This window comes from Notechis scutatus, chromosome 4 (assembly GCF_049901735.1).
Source record: "Notechis scutatus isolate UNSWTSFEM ecotype Mainland chromosome 4, rNotScu1.2, whole genome shotgun sequence".
NCBI classification, from domain to species: domain Eukaryota; kingdom Metazoa; phylum Chordata; class Lepidosauria; order Squamata; family Elapidae; genus Notechis; species Notechis scutatus.
In genome coordinates, this window is record NC_142012.1 from 146,957,507 (window position 1) to 146,975,212 (window position 17,706).

At 37.2% G+C, this 17,706-nt stretch overlaps 2 protein-coding genes and 1 non-coding gene across 3 annotated transcripts in view; 1 reads left to right on the plus strand and 2 right to left on the minus strand.

Annotated features, from left to right (window-relative positions):
• Window positions 1-604: 604 nt before the first annotated feature.
• Window positions 605-3,275, plus strand: LOC113410998 (uncharacterized). Its single transcript, XM_026665821.2, has one exon. The coding sequence runs from the start codon at window positions 1,876-1,878 to the stop codon at window positions 2,833-2,835; it is 960 nt and encodes a 319-aa protein (XP_026521606.1). The 5' UTR covers window positions 605-1,875; the 3' UTR covers window positions 2,836-3,275.
• A 1,427-nt stretch (window positions 3,276-4,702) lies between these two features.
• Window positions 4,703-17,706, minus strand: part of KPNA4 (karyopherin subunit alpha 4) — a 30,237-nt gene continuing 17,233 nt past the window's right edge. Inside the window, exons 11-17 of the mRNA XM_026665809.2 lie at window positions 16,740-16,871; window positions 15,718-15,846; window positions 12,750-12,854; window positions 10,409-10,480; window positions 8,769-8,931; window positions 8,469-8,563; window positions 4,703-7,240 (exon numbers count right to left, since the gene is read on the minus strand). Of these exons, the coding sequence (XP_026521594.1) occupies window positions 7,142-7,240; window positions 8,469-8,563; window positions 8,769-8,931; window positions 10,409-10,480; window positions 12,750-12,854; window positions 15,718-15,846; window positions 16,740-16,871 (795 nt within the window). The 3' untranslated portion in view covers window positions 4,703-7,141. The remainder of the gene's footprint in view (window positions 7,241-8,468; window positions 8,564-8,768; window positions 8,932-10,408; window positions 10,481-12,749; window positions 12,855-15,717; window positions 15,847-16,739; window positions 16,872-17,706) is intronic.
• Window positions 15,262-15,600, minus strand: LOC113414064 (small Cajal body-specific RNA 7). Its single transcript, XR_003371132.1, has one exon.

Below are 17,706 nucleotides of genomic sequence, written 5' to 3' on the forward strand. Positions count from 1 at the left end.
ATATATATGTTACCAAAATATTGTAAAATATTTTTGTGGTGGTACAATAGTTAAAATACACAGTATGACTCTGCCCACTGTGAGGAATTTAATCCTGACCGGCTCAAGGTTGACTCAAGTCTTCCATCCTTCTGAGGTCGGTAAGATGAGGACCCAGATTCTTGGGGGCAATATGCTGACTCTGTAAACCACTTCGAGAGCTGTAAAGACTATGAAGCAGTATATAACTCAATGCTATTGATATAACAAGCACTTAAATTTAGTTGGAAGCTGCTAGTGTGAAAATTGGGAAAATTAATATCAGACATGGGTGAGCCTCTTGGATACCCTCCAGGTGGACTTTCATCTCCCAGAAGCCTCAGCAATTTCATGAGTTATTCCATATTATGTTGAGATGCCCAGATTGAGGAAGGCTACCATAGGCTGTGTTTGCACATTAATTGATTTTGTAACAAGGTAAACCTGGTTAAATTGCAATAGTGAAATTAATTATACCACAAACCTCTAGGGCTATCATAAATTCAGAAAACATATTAACATTAGTTCAGAAGAATTTTCAGAAGAATCCAGATTATATCTAAAGAAATTGTTTCAAATAACATCTCCCATTATCATTTTATTTTAATGTTATAATATAATGAACGTTTCATCATTTAAACATACATTTTTAAACATATACATTTGCAACAGCTGATGGCAAAAATGAAAATAAAAATTGTGCTGTAAAATGCTAAACAAATGGCTTATGTTCTAAAAAAATTAGAAAGCTTTTATTCAATATGGAAATTTTTACCATTATGAAATATTGCAAGATCTGGACACAAGCACTGAAAAGACCTTTTGGATAAGGAGACTAAAAGAAATAATGTAATAATGCATGTTCAAGTAAATATGGAATAAAGTGGTTCTTCAAGTACCTGCTCGCCAATTTTTTTATGGCTTTAGGGAATATCATCATTGGCCAGGATAGAAAAAAGGTAATTAAACAGTGTCCTGTTCTGTTGGAAAGCAATTGATTGAAATTATATTCGAAACTTGAGGCAGTTTGTTTCTTTATCCCAACAAAATTTGTCTGGAACAAACTAGTTATAAATCAAAGCTCTAGGAAGCAGAGTTAAACCACTAAGATTTTATATATATTTATTTTTTTATAGAAAAAGAACCACAACTGCAAAATTTAACATTTTCCTCCAATTTACTAAGGACTCCCAAGCTATTTAAATTGTTAATATGTGTAATACATTTGTAATTTAGTACATCTGCTTTTTTCAATGCAATGCTTGGTGTCCCCCCAATTCCAAAGTAAAGGATATACCCCATATTTTTACAGTGGTCCATTTCTTCGCCCTTGTTTGTAAATTTATCACACCACTACGGGTTTAACGGTTTTTAAAATAGTAATATGTTTTCCAGGGTTCAGAATACCCCTCCCCCCCGCCTGGAGAAAAAAATCTGTTTAGTCCTAAACACAGAACGGGGATTAGTCAGTGAGCGATGGTTTTGTCGGTATTGTTCCTGAAATGTTCTTAAGTAACGAAAGGTTGGCAAACAATTCCCGTCTGAATTTAAATTTAGTGAGAATGTGGCCAATCCGCAGCTTCCACTCGTCACGTTTTAAAGCCAACAGTTAATTTTAGCAGGTAATTGGTAACTATCAATCGGTAAGATCTTTCTCCATCGAGGCTACCGGTGGTAGCTCCGAACTACTCACTCCGCAAGGCCAAGCCCCACTCGCCTGGCGGGAAAAGTGGAACTTTCTTCCACACCTCTCTCCGCCCCCCCAAGTCGGGCTTTAACTGTCGCTGTCAGGTTCTGACAAGCCGCCGGGCGAAGCAGCCCCGGGCGAGCCGACGCTCTCGGGGTTCTCAGCCGATCATGTTGGAGACGGGCAGGAGAAGCGAGTACGCCGGCACCCTCGCGGCGTCCAGAAGACTCCGCTTGATTCTGCGGAGGAGAAGGAGACGCCAGCGGGAGGGGAACTTGGCAGCGGCGCTGACGCAAAGCATGGCGCTGGCGGTGATTGGCACGGCGGGGGCTTATCCCAGCTGGGTGCTGGTGAGCGGCGGAGATCTACAGATTGTGCTGGGAGCGTCTTGGGTCATCAACAAGGCCGGCCCCGCTTCCGGGTCGCTGCTGTTGGGCCCGAACGGGGCTCCCCTCATGTTGGCCATCGCTTTCTGCTGCATCTTCAGCGTGTTGATTGGCTCGTTGGCCCTGACGCTGGACTTCTTGGGATGGCGGCGGTGGCGCTCGTGGGCGCCGTTCTTTCACGGCTTCACCACGCTGCTGATCGTCTCTGCGACGGCGCTCGGCTTCTGCCTCTTGGAGGTGATCGCCAGACGGATCCGCACCAAGAAGGAGTTTCACGGGTATCATTTCTCCATCAGCCCCGGGCAGAGCCTGTTCTTGGCCTTCCTGGCCTGCATCTTGGCAGCTGCCGCCACTTACATAAGCTTCAGAACTCCGGCTCTAACGGAACCGTCACACTCCCCCCGGGATTTGGAAAAGCTCGAGGAAATAAGATTCTTCCCGAGCCGCGCTGAACCGGGAGAATCTACCGACATCTCCACAGCGTCCTTCCCTTTGAGGCGTATATTTGGACTCGGGAGCGACTCGATGGACGACAGGGCGTCAGAGAGAGAGGAGCTCTACGAGTGCGAAAACTGCAGAAACCTGCGGACGTCTTCTTTCCATGAATGTTCTCTAGAAAAACGAAGGCGACTCCAGGAAGCAAAAGAAGTGCCTGACCGAAAGTGGCCGCGGCGGCTATTCCAAGGGGAAAGTAAAGCGGTGGAGAGCGAAAACGAAGAGAAAGTTTGCAGTTCTGAAACCTAAGTTTCTGACTGGCAATCTGGAGCCCAAAAGCGCACATTTGGGATAAACCTCAACAATCTGAATGCGTTACGAAAAGCAAGACTCATACCCCTTTCTCGTATTTATTCTTAAGAATATTTTACTTTGGATTGGACAAATAATTTCACTGAGCATTCATTAATGGAAAATGAAAGATAAACATCCTATGAAACTGACAGCTGAAAACTACATGCACGCATTTTATAATATATTAACCAGCAATTAATAATTACTTCAGCTGAGTAAACCCAAATATATACAATTTCAGTTTAAGTGTTCAAATTTGCACAATTTTTCACCTTTAAGAATGTATTTCTACCACTATAAGCAATTTTGTTCAAATCAGACCAGCTACTTTTCAAAGTTCATTTCAGGACTAGTGTGAATTAATATTAAAATTCAGATTAAAACAGGAATTACAATCAATACAGAACTATCATTTCCAGAGATCACAGTATCATATTTGAACCATTTGTTAGGAAATATCCTGAGGCAAGCCAGCTATCAGGCATGCCTAAATACCCGATAAGCTACCTCCAGGTTTAGATTTTTATTCAGCAATTTACCTTTATTAGATATATTTTCTGGATGTTGTATGTTCTAAACATCTGATTTTTCAGTCTTGTTTCCTCCCCTCCCCATTTGTTGATATTTGTTTCTTAGACCACCTTGTATCTTGTGAGAGATTTACTGTAGTTTGTTGTTTTGAAGTACTATCTCTTAAGGTGAAAAGGATGAACCAATTGCATACATAGTTGCCTTTGATAGATGCTTGGCCAGGAGATGCTTAAGATCCAAAATTTTATTAGTGGATTCAAAATGCAGCAATACGCTAATTTTGAATCTTGGATTTAAATATGCATTGTGCAAACACAAATAGGCAAGATCACTTTAAAAATATTTAAAATGGACATCAGTAAGATATTTTTTCTTGTAAAAAAACATTTTCAATTAAATTTGTCATCTTCCTGTACACCACATTGGAAAGGAAAAATGAGTTTTTGTAATCCCAAATGGCGTTTCCCCACTTTTTAAAAATATTATTGGAAACATTCTATTTGGGGATAAAATCAGTGGACCAAGTTCAGTCATGTGTTACGAATGTTCAGCTTTAAACAATAAATTATTTAATCTGAATATAAAAATGCTGTTACACTTTTGAGCAACTATTTTACCTATTCCATTTTAATTCCTTTTCCCCCAGTTCAATCATATTGGATTCTAAGAGACTTCCTGGATAAATCTTGTTTTCCTGGCAAGGTTTTTCAGAAGTTTTTTTTGCTACTGCTTCCTTTCTAGGGATGAGAGAAGTGATTAGTCCAAAGTCACCCAGCAAGCAGGCTTTGTGAGAAGATGAAACTAGAACTCAAGATCTCCAGATTTCTAGCCTGATGCTTTTAACCCCTATACCAAACTGGCTTTTTGACTTTTTAGTGTATCAATTCCCTGGTTAGATGTAAAATATACATCTCCCTTCCCCACTGGCAATATACAGTATGATTTATCTCTAGCCAGAAAAAAAGGAGCAACTAAATTGCCATGTGCAAGCTTGAAGTTGGGTTTGTGATTTGGCAAGAACCCCAAATGTTTCTAAAACTTATTTTGTGCATATTGATTATAGTAATTAGTGATTTGGAGAAAGTTTTGATATGACTAAATGTGACTAAATCATCATTTGATATGACTAAGTAATTCCAGTTGGTGAATGCAGAAATATACTGAAATATTTTACCCTTGCTTAAAATGGTATAAATAGAACATGGAAAGTGAAGTTCAGGATTAAAAGAGGAAATAAGAAATTACTACACCATTTCTTTAGACAAAAATACATATACCAACATAATCTTGTTTTTAAGTTTTAATGTTTATTTTCCCAAGACAGCCTAGCCTGCATTCTACTTGGATAAATTTCACAAGCTAGTTTTCTGCTGCATCTAGTTAAACTTTTAACCATGTTTCTGATGACAAGGAATGCTGCAAAAATACTCTAGTCCAACAAAGAGTTATGATCACAAAATAATTTGTATCCATTCTACTGCATTTCAGAATTACCAGCTGATTTAAAAAAAACACAAGGTAGAGATATAGATGCTAATGGTGGCTAACCTGGTACGTTTTCTTACAGCAAACTGTTGATCATGCAACACTTGTGCTCAAAGGGGAAGGCACAGCATTTCCTACAATGAGCCACCTTATAAAGAGTTTTCTTTTTGTACATATTTGTAATGTTATCTTTAATTTAGTGTGCAGAACCTCAAATTGAGGTATTATTCCAATTACAAAAACCACTTGCATTTTCATGCAAGTTAAGAATACAAAGTTCTCTCTAAAGTGGCTCAAAATAGATTGTTCATGGCTGTCTACATCTAAAGATAAAAGTCTAGAACAATTGGACAGATTAGGTGGTATCAACAGTGTTCAAACCATGACTTGATTTGTACATCTATTCACATCTCCAATCTTTTCAGCAGTACATATGCACCAAATTTTATTTTGAGGTTTCCATATCATTTTCATAGAAAACAAAGTTGAAAACAATTAACATTGAAACACAGCACGGTATTCTACCACAACAGAAACAGCTGGTTACAGGACTCAACAAAATCTAAAAATGAGCTATGCTGTAGATCAGGGGTCGCCAACCTTTTGGACCTCAGACCACCAAACTCATAGTTTTAAATCCCGCAGACCAGAGACCCCAGGAAAATCCCCCCAAAAGAGTCTGCAGGAAAATTCCCAACCCCATTTTCCTACCAATCGAATGTTCTTTATTTGGGATCGCAGGATACGGTCTCCAGTTCTGTTCTCGTGGGGGGAGAGAGGGAGATACTTTTGGTTTTATACAAGGAAAGCAGCAGAAGACTTTATTTCTCTCCCCCAAATTCCGCCAGGAATGAGTCTTTGCCAGCGCAGCCTCTTGGACCAGGAGGCCTTACAGGGTCCCAAAGACTCATTTCTGGCGGAATTTGGGGGAGAGAAAGAAAGACTTTGGCTGCTTTCCTTGCGTGCAGCCAAAAGCAGAAGAAGCGAAAAGAAGCAGCAGGGTAGCCAGGCGAGGCGCAGGGGTGAGTGGGGCAAGTTCCCCATCCCTCCTTTCCTGCCTCCCCTCACTACCTTGTGTTGTTCGCAATGCAAGCGACGCAAGCCTTGTGTTCCCACGCAGCCTGGATTAATTGCTTTGGGGGGGGGGGCATTTTTCTGCGGACCACAATTTTCTTGCGGACCACCAGTGGTCCCCGGCCCAATGGTTGGCGACCACTGCTGTAGATTACCACATGCAAAAATAGCTTTGTGTCATCTCTGAAAATGAAAAGATGATAAACATTGTTTTCTAGTATTATGATAATTTTTGTGTACTGCAACACAATAGTTAGAAGAGGGAAATGTATGGATCCCATGCAAAAATCTACACAAAATAGTTTTGATATGGAAAACTTTTTTTTTTTGTAATAATGAGCAATCATCTGGTGCAAATGCACAGGGAAGCCTTCCTCAATGTTTTCTGACTTTACAAGCAACTAGTAATAAGCCATACAGGAAATAAAATAACTAAAATTGAAAGGGATAAAATAAAATAAAAACACAGGCTGCAGGAGTAAAACCATAGTCTGCTGCTAAACCGGTCTCTTTTTTTTTTTGTGTGTCCAGTGTTATAACACTTATGCACTCCTTTTGATGATTGACTAGGGTTATTATCAGCCCCCTGAAGGCAAATCAAGCTTGCATGCATTCACATACAGCATCACAACCATACTCTCGTACACACCCCACTTCAAGAATAGGAGTCTGCTTTATGAGCTAAAGAGCCCTAGATTTGAAAAACACTCGTGGCCCCACAGCACTGAGTCCAGACATTCACTCAATGTTGTCCATTCACACGGTGCTTCATTAGCAAGGCCTGGGCTCATTCTCCTTGGACTTATATGGGCATCCTATTCTCCTTTATGCTTACATGGCTTGATGATAGAATAGTACTGCATTTTCCCCACAATTGCGCTAATTAAATCAATGTCCCTCCTCAGGCACTGAATTTCTTTGACCTGTAGCCCTTTTCCTTTGAACAACCTATATAAGCATTCAGTGTGAAGTTTTTCATTACATTTTGCCACTCACTCTCACTCGCACCCACTCGCCATCTTGACTTCATTCGGGCTTTTCTGTGATTCCAAATGAAATCTTCACATTTTCTTTCCTGATTTAATGCAGCAGCGGATCCCATGAGCCAAGCTTGATGGATCAAACCTTTTTTATTCAGTGCTGCATTGTACCTAAATTCCAAAATACCACTCTAGAACTGGAACCCTTCTGCAGGTACATTGGCAGATGAATTGAAACCAAATGTTCCACCTTGTATTGTTTCAGGAACAAGGCTTGGATCTTCATCTATCTGTTAAAAAACAACAACAGAAAGATCTGGAATTAGATACTGTATAGTTATGAGGCACTATGCTGCATTTGCAGCAGGAACAAAGACTTGGTCCTGTGAGCACCTCTTTTGGCTTGTGGGTGTAGATTTATTGCTAGCAACATTACATATAAGTTTTTGTTTAACTCCTACCTTGGACAGCAAAAATGTGCAGTTACAATAGTGATGAAAAAATAACTGTGTGACCAATGTCTTTCATTAATTACAACCTTCACAGTGTCTGTATCTCTCATATTTGCCTTTACAGTCAGTATATGTCAAGGGTGGATAATTAATTTTCCCAAGGGGACACTTGAGAAACTGACTGTGCTGGAGAGCGAACCTATATAACCCAATTTGATGTCCTCAAACTCCATCACCCCAGGCTGCTCCAGAAGTGCTGCACAAGCACAGAAAAGTACTTTCTCTCCTCGCCCTCCTGTGGCTGCCAGCCGACTGAAGAAACACAAGGTGAGCCAGACTCAACTTGACTTCTCCAGCTTCCTGTGGCGCACTCAATTTGATTTCTAATTTCCAATTAACCTCATACTGGTGGGGCAGGGACAGCCAAAGGGTTTGCTTCCCAAGTCACTCTGGCTTGCAGATTCCTAACACATTCCTTTCAATGTGGGCTAACACATTCCTTTCAATGTGTATCCCCAACTATATATGGCTGCTGACTTTCTTGTAATCTCTTCCTCCCTAATGAATGTAAAATATCAATTCTCTTCCTGCTAATTATGCCAGCACTGAGGTGAACATCCCAAAGAATGGCTAAATGGGGAAAAGGGCTACTATAAGATTTGCCCTTTTATCCGACTTCCTTATGAGTCATTCCAGAAACATTCCCTGCCATTTGGGACCGTATCATTCTGACACTGTAAAGCAAACAAAAGCCAAAATAAAATCGTTTAAGCATAGTGATGTGATTTTTTACTTAGCGACTGCTTTGCTTAACAACTGGTTTGCCAATTCCAACTGCCATTGCGAAACACGGACTACCTGTAGTTTAAAAGAGCATTCTGTGAATTTTTCAGGATTAGTTTTGATCAAGGAAACCTCTCTTCCCCCTTTCTCTGTAACAGCTGCACAACTTTTCATGCATCGAGTTGGAGAAACAAAAACTAAAATGGTTAAAAAATAAAGCACTTCCAAATGTAATAGAGAGCTTGGTACACATATTCAATATTCATAAACAGAATTTACTTACATCATCTGAAGAGAAGAATTGATCAATGATCTCATAAGCCAGTTTGTAGATGTCTTCATTTTCATGATTTTGTAGTTGTTCAATTTTCTCCAATCCTATAGGCAAAGCAAAGAAAGAGTCCATAATCAACTATAGATAAAATATTTTCAGGACATAATTATTTCTGTAACCATATTTCAATAAATAAATATGCATATTTTTAGAATATCAATATATCTGGAACTGTGACAAAATATGAAATAATTTAAACTGATAGAAAGGTAATTCAAATCTTTTATAATGTAAACAATTAAATTATACCTCCACATTCTTCAATAAAGTTGGCTATGGTTTCTGCCTCATCATCAGCCATTTTTAATATATTACTTAGCCCATCCAGCACTACTTGCACGACCTGAGCATCTTTTACTATTAACAAGTTGCAAAATGGAGGAATTACATTTTGTTGAATTAGGTATGCCACCTAAAAAACAAAAATAAATGATATCAGGGCCATAAATTAAGATAATGTTAAAAACAGAAAACTGTATGTATATTTAAAACAATAAATGATTAGATATTATTTCTTAACCTGAAAGGTATTATCTACAGACTAGGGATTACATAGATCTTAATGATATAAACTACCGTGATTTTTTTAAAAAAAAGTCAAGTATTGTTCTTTATCAGATTGAACACACATTTGCTGAATTTAGAAATTTACAATTTCTAGATACTGCATGTTCCTACTGATTTAAAGTGTAAGGATGGTAATTTAATGTAAAATAATTCAATTTTTTGATCTGAAGTTCTTTGCATATATAAAGGTACTTTTCTGTACAAGTGTATCTAAACAATTTCCACTATAAGTAGTCTGCTTAATGACCACAATTGGCACCAGCAATTCTGTCAGTAAGTGACACAGTTGTTATATGAGACACTACATGATCACATGTGATTTTACTGCTAGTTTCTACCTTGCTTGTCAGAAGCTAACCATGAGACACACAAAAAGTGATCTTGTGACCACTGGATGCTGCAATGGTCGTAAGTGTGAGGGCTGGTCATATAGTTAATTTGTCAGTGTTGTCTAACAGAACATTTGCTAAACAAGACAGTAATTAAGCAAGGACTACCTGTAATTCTATTATGCATCATCACAACCTATATACTGACTTATGAATGAAGGCCACTGCAATAAGAAGGGAACATACGAAAACATTCTGTGCACTGAATACTGTTTATAATCTTTTGGTTTAAATAATTGAAAACACACATATGATTTTAATTACTTTACAGAAAACTGAGATATTATAAATTAAACTGTACTGAGATAATTTACCTTAATATTGTTTATTCTGACGGTACCCTTAAAGTACTATTATCTATTTCTATACCATACTGTAATTGAGATGTAAACTTAAGGAATGTGAAACTGGAAACTGTTTTGAGACATTTTTGTTTCAGTTAATCAGAAGTTAAGCTATTCTTAAGACTTTCTTGAGCCATGATGGTGCAGTGGTTAGAATGTAGTACTGCAGGCTACTTCTGCTGATCACCGGCTGCCAGCAGTTTGGCAGTTTGGGTCTCACCAGGCTCAAGGTTGACTCAGCTTTCCATCCTTCCAAGGACAGAAAAATGAGGACCCAGATTATTGGGGGCAATATGCTGATTCTGTAAAACTGCTTAGTGCTGTAAAACGGTATATAAGTCTAAGTGCTAGTGCTATAAACTTTAAAAGTATCCAAAACAAATCTAATAAGAGTTATGTAATTCAGTTCTGAGCAAGCTTGCACTGGAAAACAATAATGAAGGACTTCTATACTCCAATCTGAGATACCTGAAGAAAACACAAACTGGACCTCCTAAATATCTTCTAATTGTACCGTGCATCCCATTTGCATTTCCATTTTAATTCCATCATATTCCCTTATCTCAAATATGTATGAGGTATTACTTACTTGATCTTTTCTTCCACTGATTGTCAGGTTACTTATAGCCCAAGCAGCTTCCTTTTGTGTACCAAAGTCACCCTAAAAACATGAAAAAATTGATACATTATTTTCAGCCCAAGCTTTACTTAATAAGGTAAATGGAAGATTTTTAAGGGGGAAACTTAAAAATGAGTTTAACATTCATTTGATTTGTTAAAGCCCATTCTCCTGTCTCCCAAATTTGATTTTCTCCCAGCATTGCGACCAAAACGGGTATAGATAATACTTGAATTATGAACTGTAACTGAGCGTACAATTTTGGTTGTAAGTTGTGGTGGTAATAAAGAGGGGCATCATCTGACCATTGCCAATTTTATAACATTTTTTGCACTGGTAAAGCGTACATTGCACTTATTAAGCAAATCCATTGTTCTTTATGGGTATTTTTACCCAGAAACTGAAAGTAGATGCCAGGTTCTGGAAAAACATTGTACATTGCAAAGTGTCAAAAATGTGGTCATGTGACGAAGCATGGAGATTGGAACTTCAAATTTAGGGCGTTAAGTTCCTTTTTTGGGATTTGTCATAACTTTGAACTATTGCTAAATGACTGGTACTAAGTCAAGGGCTAGCTGTGCCTTAACTATTAACTGTAGGAGATGATCAGGCTGAGCCCAAGGGAAGGGTCAAACATGCCATCAGTTTCAAGTCACTTCATGCCCACATGAAATCTAAGTCCACAGCCCACCATGAATTCTGTTGACTCTTTATCCGCTGCCAATTTGCTTTGATCATTAGTAGTTCATATTCTTGTAAAGAGCATTAGTATACAATAAACCTACATTCATTTGAACTGATTAGACCCCTGACTCCACAGTTTCACTCTTTCTCCCATTCTTTTCAACATCTACATGAAACTGCTGGGTACGGTTATCTGCCAATTTGGGGCTCAGTATTACCAGTATGCTGAAGATACTGAATTATATCTTTCAACCCTGGGTAGCCAAGTAAAGCTGTCAAGGTTCTGTTCCAGAGTCTAGAGGTTATATGAGTTTGGTGGGGAGAAACTATATCCGGCTCATTCCTACCAGACAGCTAAAAGTGCTGTGAAGCTCTGGTTCTTCACCCAGACCTTTGGTAAAAAAGAAACTGCTGCTTTACTGCACTTGCCATCTTCTAATTTTAATGGTTTACTGATTTTATTGCAATTTGATTGATGTGAGCTATCTAGAGTGGGCTGCATAAAAGTTAAAACTATTATTAACAACTAGTGAACTACCACAGTAGAAGGTAGCTACAATGATTTGAGGCACAGTGTAATCTGTTTATCTCCTCAAATCCTTTTAATGCTTGATTCATAAAGCAATTGAGCCAAGTTATGTATATATCTGCTTGGAGTTGATATGTAAGGCAAAAAAAAAAAAAAAAAAATGGCAGGAAAGAGAATAGAATACCAACCTAATTCCTGTTAAGAGAGTGGAGTAATCTTATTGCCTGCAGATATTAATATGTAGTATGGCAGCTTTAATGCCACCGCTGCATTCATTTTTTACTGGAAGGTATCCTGTTTATTACTTTTTATACATGGAGTTTGGTGTTATATTTAATATACAGTATTATGAGTCCCATTTTATGAGTTGGTAGACTCTGACAGTGTTCATATCACGCTATCAAAACTGCAAATATCCCAAAATATTGCCTATTACAATTTAGCCTTCCATTTGAAGAGCAAATATATCTTTTCTATATGATAATTTACTTGTTCTAAAATATGAAATGGTACCTCGTCCAAATTTGGAGAACCAAGACTTTTGTGGCATTCACTGTACCATGTAGAAAGATGGCTAAAATAAAATTTGAGCTATTTAGTTAGCTACTGCTTTACAGCAGAATTTCTGAATATGAAATGAAAGATCCTTACTCTCTCTCCAAAAGAAACACTGCATTTAGTCCAGACTCTCCTACAGCATTTTGTTGACATATGACTGCCTTTGAAAGCATCTGGTGATTAATACCTGATTTGCATTATAAAATTTGGTACTTGTAATGATTCATTGTTGTGCAAGCCCTATAGCAGTAGACAACGATTGAGGAATTTATTGAAAAGAGAAAGGCTATTTATGGTACTAATAGATTGTTCATTATATAATTTACCATGGATTTAAAATATCTAAAACTCCTTAATCAACTTTGTCCTTTACATAACTTCATTCTCTAAGTCTTGAATTATAATTATTTAAGTGATATAATTAGCAGGTTGCTTGAGGATTGGTGCTTGCCTTGCTAGAAAAAGCTTACTGAGTTAAATGATCTATCAGACAGACAAATGTGCACCCGCCTAAACAATTTAAGCAAATGTTTGACTAACCTTATCTAAAAGATGTATTATCATTGGTACAAGGTTAGCATCTATCACCGCCTGGACTTGCTGCTGATTTCCTGCAGTGATGTTAGATAGGAACCATACAGCTTCCTGCAACAAAAAAGTAACTTTAATAATACTTAAAGAACTATTACAAATTCTGAAAGTATGGCTTGACTCCTGTAGGGCTACATGTTTTCAGTATGAACATGGTAAAATAAAATCTAGGTACTAGGTATCATTTAAGTTGAAATTGTTCAGCATACATCTGCTTCCAAGATGAGTTCTATTTAAATTGGATAAGAACTAAGTTATAGGATACATACCTTTACCTATAAACAACAACTTTGTGGGATTATCCCACTGAACTGATTTTAAGGTCAAGTGTAAATATGAAATAATAAAATATAAATCATGGCTTTTTGTTTTTAATCCTTGTATATTCTCCAGGGGCACCTGAAATGGGCAGTCATATAATTCATAAAATAAACAAATTTCCAAAAACATTTATGAAGTTGTAGCATTTTACAATCTTCAGTTGATGAATTGTTTAATAATGAAATGAGCCTAAGGTTAGCTGGAATTTAAAGGGGCTGGGTTCCCTTCACATTGGTTTTAAACCTTGGTGATTATAGTACTGATTTAGAACATTACATATATAGACTACAAACTATATGCAAATATCAAGGGCACATTTTTAAAAAAATGGGCTTTAAACCCACTAGATCAGTTGTTAAAAATGAAACATACTACCTGACGTATGGTAGCATCCAGCTGTTGCACTGTGTTTAGAGAACGATTTACAAGTATTATCAAGCCACTATAATGATAATTTCCAAACTCTTGACCAAAATACAAATCTCCATAGGACTTTGGGACAATGAAATAAAAGACTGGCTTCATATAATATGTTAAATTATAAAGTAGCTTGATTGTTTCAGCATGATGATTAAACAGCCACTACAGTTAATATTGAGTAAACTAAGCCACCAGGGTTTGTTATAATGACATAGTGCAATGTTGAACTGGATTACAAATTTGAGCCCATGATAAGAAAAGACCTTTAAACAAATGTATTTAAATAATATATATTCTGGGTTATTCCCTTGACTACTCTGTGATGTAGTTAAGAAATTTTGCATCAAAGTATCATAAAGGGTAAACAGTTTTGGGTAGTGAGAAGCCTATTGAATACAGATTTGGTAAGTTATCGTGACCAATTTATATTACAGTGAGCTGGGAGCTGTCCTTGTAAACTTAATGGTAAATACCAACTAATGTTCTGAAGCCAGGAATTTTTGAATGGATATGGATGAACTGAATATTAATCTACAGAAAGCTAGAGGTGCTGTGGGAATAAATTGATTGATCTAGCTAATGAGGTGCATGCTGTGGTACATAACATTACACCCTTCACTGAAAGTCCAAGTTTGAACTTGGAGATTCTTCTGAAATTATGATCTTCTTGCACTAGCTGTGCAAACTGGGATGGCAATGTTCACCCCTTAACTTTATTCACTAATGGATATGGATTTTACTTTGATCATACATGCATTGATTACATGCAGATTATGCTATTTAATGCAATCAATCTGGGCCTATTAGACTATTAGGACAGTTCAACTGATGCAAAATACAATTGCTTGAGGTTTGGTGGATTAATGGAAGTATTACATTACATTACATTATAGTACATTACTTCTATGATAACCATATATTACTGACATGTTTACTGACATGTTTCCAATATACTTATATTGGTCTTTTAAGAGTTGAACATTTTGAGCCAGATATTTAAAAGTTAACTGTGTCCATATGAATCCATCTAGGCTTTAAAATCAATGAAAAGCTCTAGTCCAGATTGGTAGCCTTGGCACATTTATTTTTCTTTTCAACGGATCTATAGCAGTGATGGCGAACCTTTTTGGCACCAAGTGCCCAAACTGGAATGTGCGTGTGCCAGAAACCGAAGACCAGCTGCCTGGCGTGCACATGCACGCCAACCAGCTGGTCTTCGGGTTTTTGGCGCTCTGGAGCATGCAAAGACCAGTTGGCCAGCGTGCACGTGTACATTATAAACCACAGAAGAGCAGCTGGCGACGGTGCATATGCCCACAGAGAGCATGCTATAGGTTCGCCATCATGGATCTACAGTCTCAAATCTCACCAGACTTGGGAATGTTTAGTATTACAATAAGTATAATTCAGTAAATAATTAAAATCAAATATCAAATGTGTACAATGTAGTCCTTTTATTTAAGTTATATTTCACTTTTTGAATTTTAACATTTACAAGTCTATAATTATATTTACTCTTTTTTGCTACTCTAGAAAGGCCATTTTTAAATTAAATGAAATGTGCATATAAATAAAACTGTTTTGTCAAAGCTTTTTTAAAACAGCATAATTTATAAGCATAATCAATTGAAATTTCTATGTGTTTTTATTTTTTAAAAAAAATGCTTATTCTTTATGAATAAAAACATGCTTGAGCATTTTAAAAATAATTAAACGATTCTTGGATCAGATTACATATTCATTTATATGACTAAAAGAACATGTCAGAGGTTTACAATTTATAGATACAAACTGTGAACATATTTTGGGCTTTAATCACAGGCAATGTTGCAGCAAAGGCCCTATGACTTAGCAACTGTGCCTCAGATGCACTCCAATATCAGCAATTCTTTTCAGTGTCCACAGTTTGCATCATTATTTGGCCCTAAATGCAGACATGCACCACACACATTCTTTCACTCACACACACATTTACTTTTTACATATACTGAATAAAACAATCATGCTCTTCGATTCACATTCATCCCTCTACATGTTAACCTCCATTTCATCATTTCCAAGAGTCAGTAAGGTTTGAACATAGCTGTGTTCATGTGGAGTCAATGGATCAGTTAATTATATTAATTTCTTATCAATAACATGTAATAGATAATAGTGTTGTACATATTTACATTACCTTATTAATTTTTTCTTTGGGGTGTGTCAACAGAGCAGGAAAATGTGTAAGAGCTTCACAATTCAGAACTACCTGGGTTTGTTCATCAGTGCCAGTAACAATATTGCCTACAGCTCTGAGTGCTGCAGTCTAGGAGAAAAAAAATTCAAACCTGATGGTCAAATAATGTCCAAAAGGAAAGGAATGGTGATTCATTGAAAATATTATGCATTAATTTCATCCCTTCACCAGATTTAAGTTATTTACTGTAAGCTGAATGCTATCAGTGAAAAGGTTCCAAAAGAAATTTTTTTAAGGAGCCAAGTATTATCTAGGAAAATAGATACGTATTTTTCGCATTGTAAGACACACTTCCCCCCCACAAAAGAGTGCGTGGAAATGTCTGTGCCTGTTATAGAGCAAATGTTGCTGAAACCCCACCCACCTACCGGCCTCTACGTGCCCTGTTTTTGGCTTCCGTGCATCCCATTTTCGGCCTGTTCGAGGCAGCGGGAATCGGCGATGCCGATTGCCGCCACCATCCCTGCCACCTGGAATGGGCCAAAAATGGTGGCAGTGATGGGCAGCGGCGATCCCTGCAGTCTGAAACTTCTGATTGGTGGTATTCCAGCAGGAGGATCCAACTTCCAATCAGCTGCTTGAGCTAAATCAAGCTGTGATAATGTGTTGAAACTGCAAGGACACTAGCCAGATGAATACCGATGGATGCTGGGAGGCAGAGGCAGATTTTTTTTCTTGTTTTCCTCCCCCAAAACTAGGTGCATCTTAGGGTCTGGAGTATCTTATAGTACAAAAAATACAGTAATTTGGTACTCCTATTCTAAGGACAGAGTGTAAAATATTGTTCAGTTCATTTATTCAATATGCCATTTCACACTAAAAACAAAGTCTATTCATATCAGAATATGTTACAGTTCTCATTTTGAGAAAATGACAACTCAAAAGATTTTATATATTAATTTCTAATGTAGTGCTTCCCCTAAAAACTCAATTTAAAGAAAGGAAGCTTGCAGAATACTTACTTGAACTTTAACTTCCTGATGGCTGAGAAGAGGAACCAAATGAGGAACTATCCCAGAATCTATCACCATCTGAATCTGTTCATTGCCTGAATCCGTTAGGTACGAGAGGGCCCAGACTGTATCTACCAGTATCTAATTAGAAGGAAAAAAGCATCACAACTTCACAAGCAAGAAAACAATGAGATTTGATTGCAATGTTTCTACTTAATATTGTCTGTCTCTTTCTAGAAAATTTGACTTACATTCTTACACCCACATCTTAGTGTATAGCTCAATAATAGTAAGAACAAAAGGGATATAGATGCTTCCAGACCATAAAGAAATCCATTGGCCTATTGTGGACTTTACCATCAAGGACTATGCTATAATTGTTATCAAATTCATGATTCTTGCCCTCTCTCATAGTTCTGCCCATTTTACATTGCTGTCTGCTACACTCACTTGCTTGAAATCCTCCTTCCCCAAGATTCATTTTAACCTCATTTCTAACCACAAATTATAAAATATGTATTAAACTTAACTTCTTGCTATCCCCACAATATTGTGTATTGTTAATGTATCTGGGAGAATATTAAATCTTGCTTATGAATATATGTACAAATGTACATGTTTGTCTGTGTGTATCACAGACACATTTTTGTACCATCCATCTCTAAAGTAAAGTAAAAGTAAAGTAAAAGTTGTTAAAGTTAAAAAAGTAAAGTAAAATAAGGTAAAAGTAAAGAAAGTTAAAACAAAGCAAGATAATGTAGTTAAATGAGATCTACAATGTGGATAATATGTAAGTCATGATAGAACTATGTAACTTTTCAATGATTAAATTTGGAGAAAGGGTAATAATACCAGGAAGCCATGGTTAAGGGATTATGTGCAACATTCCTTGATATTTAACGACAAAACATATTTACTTATTTGAGATAGCAGTGATTTGCTGAAAGGTAAGTTTAATAGATTAATATATACTTAA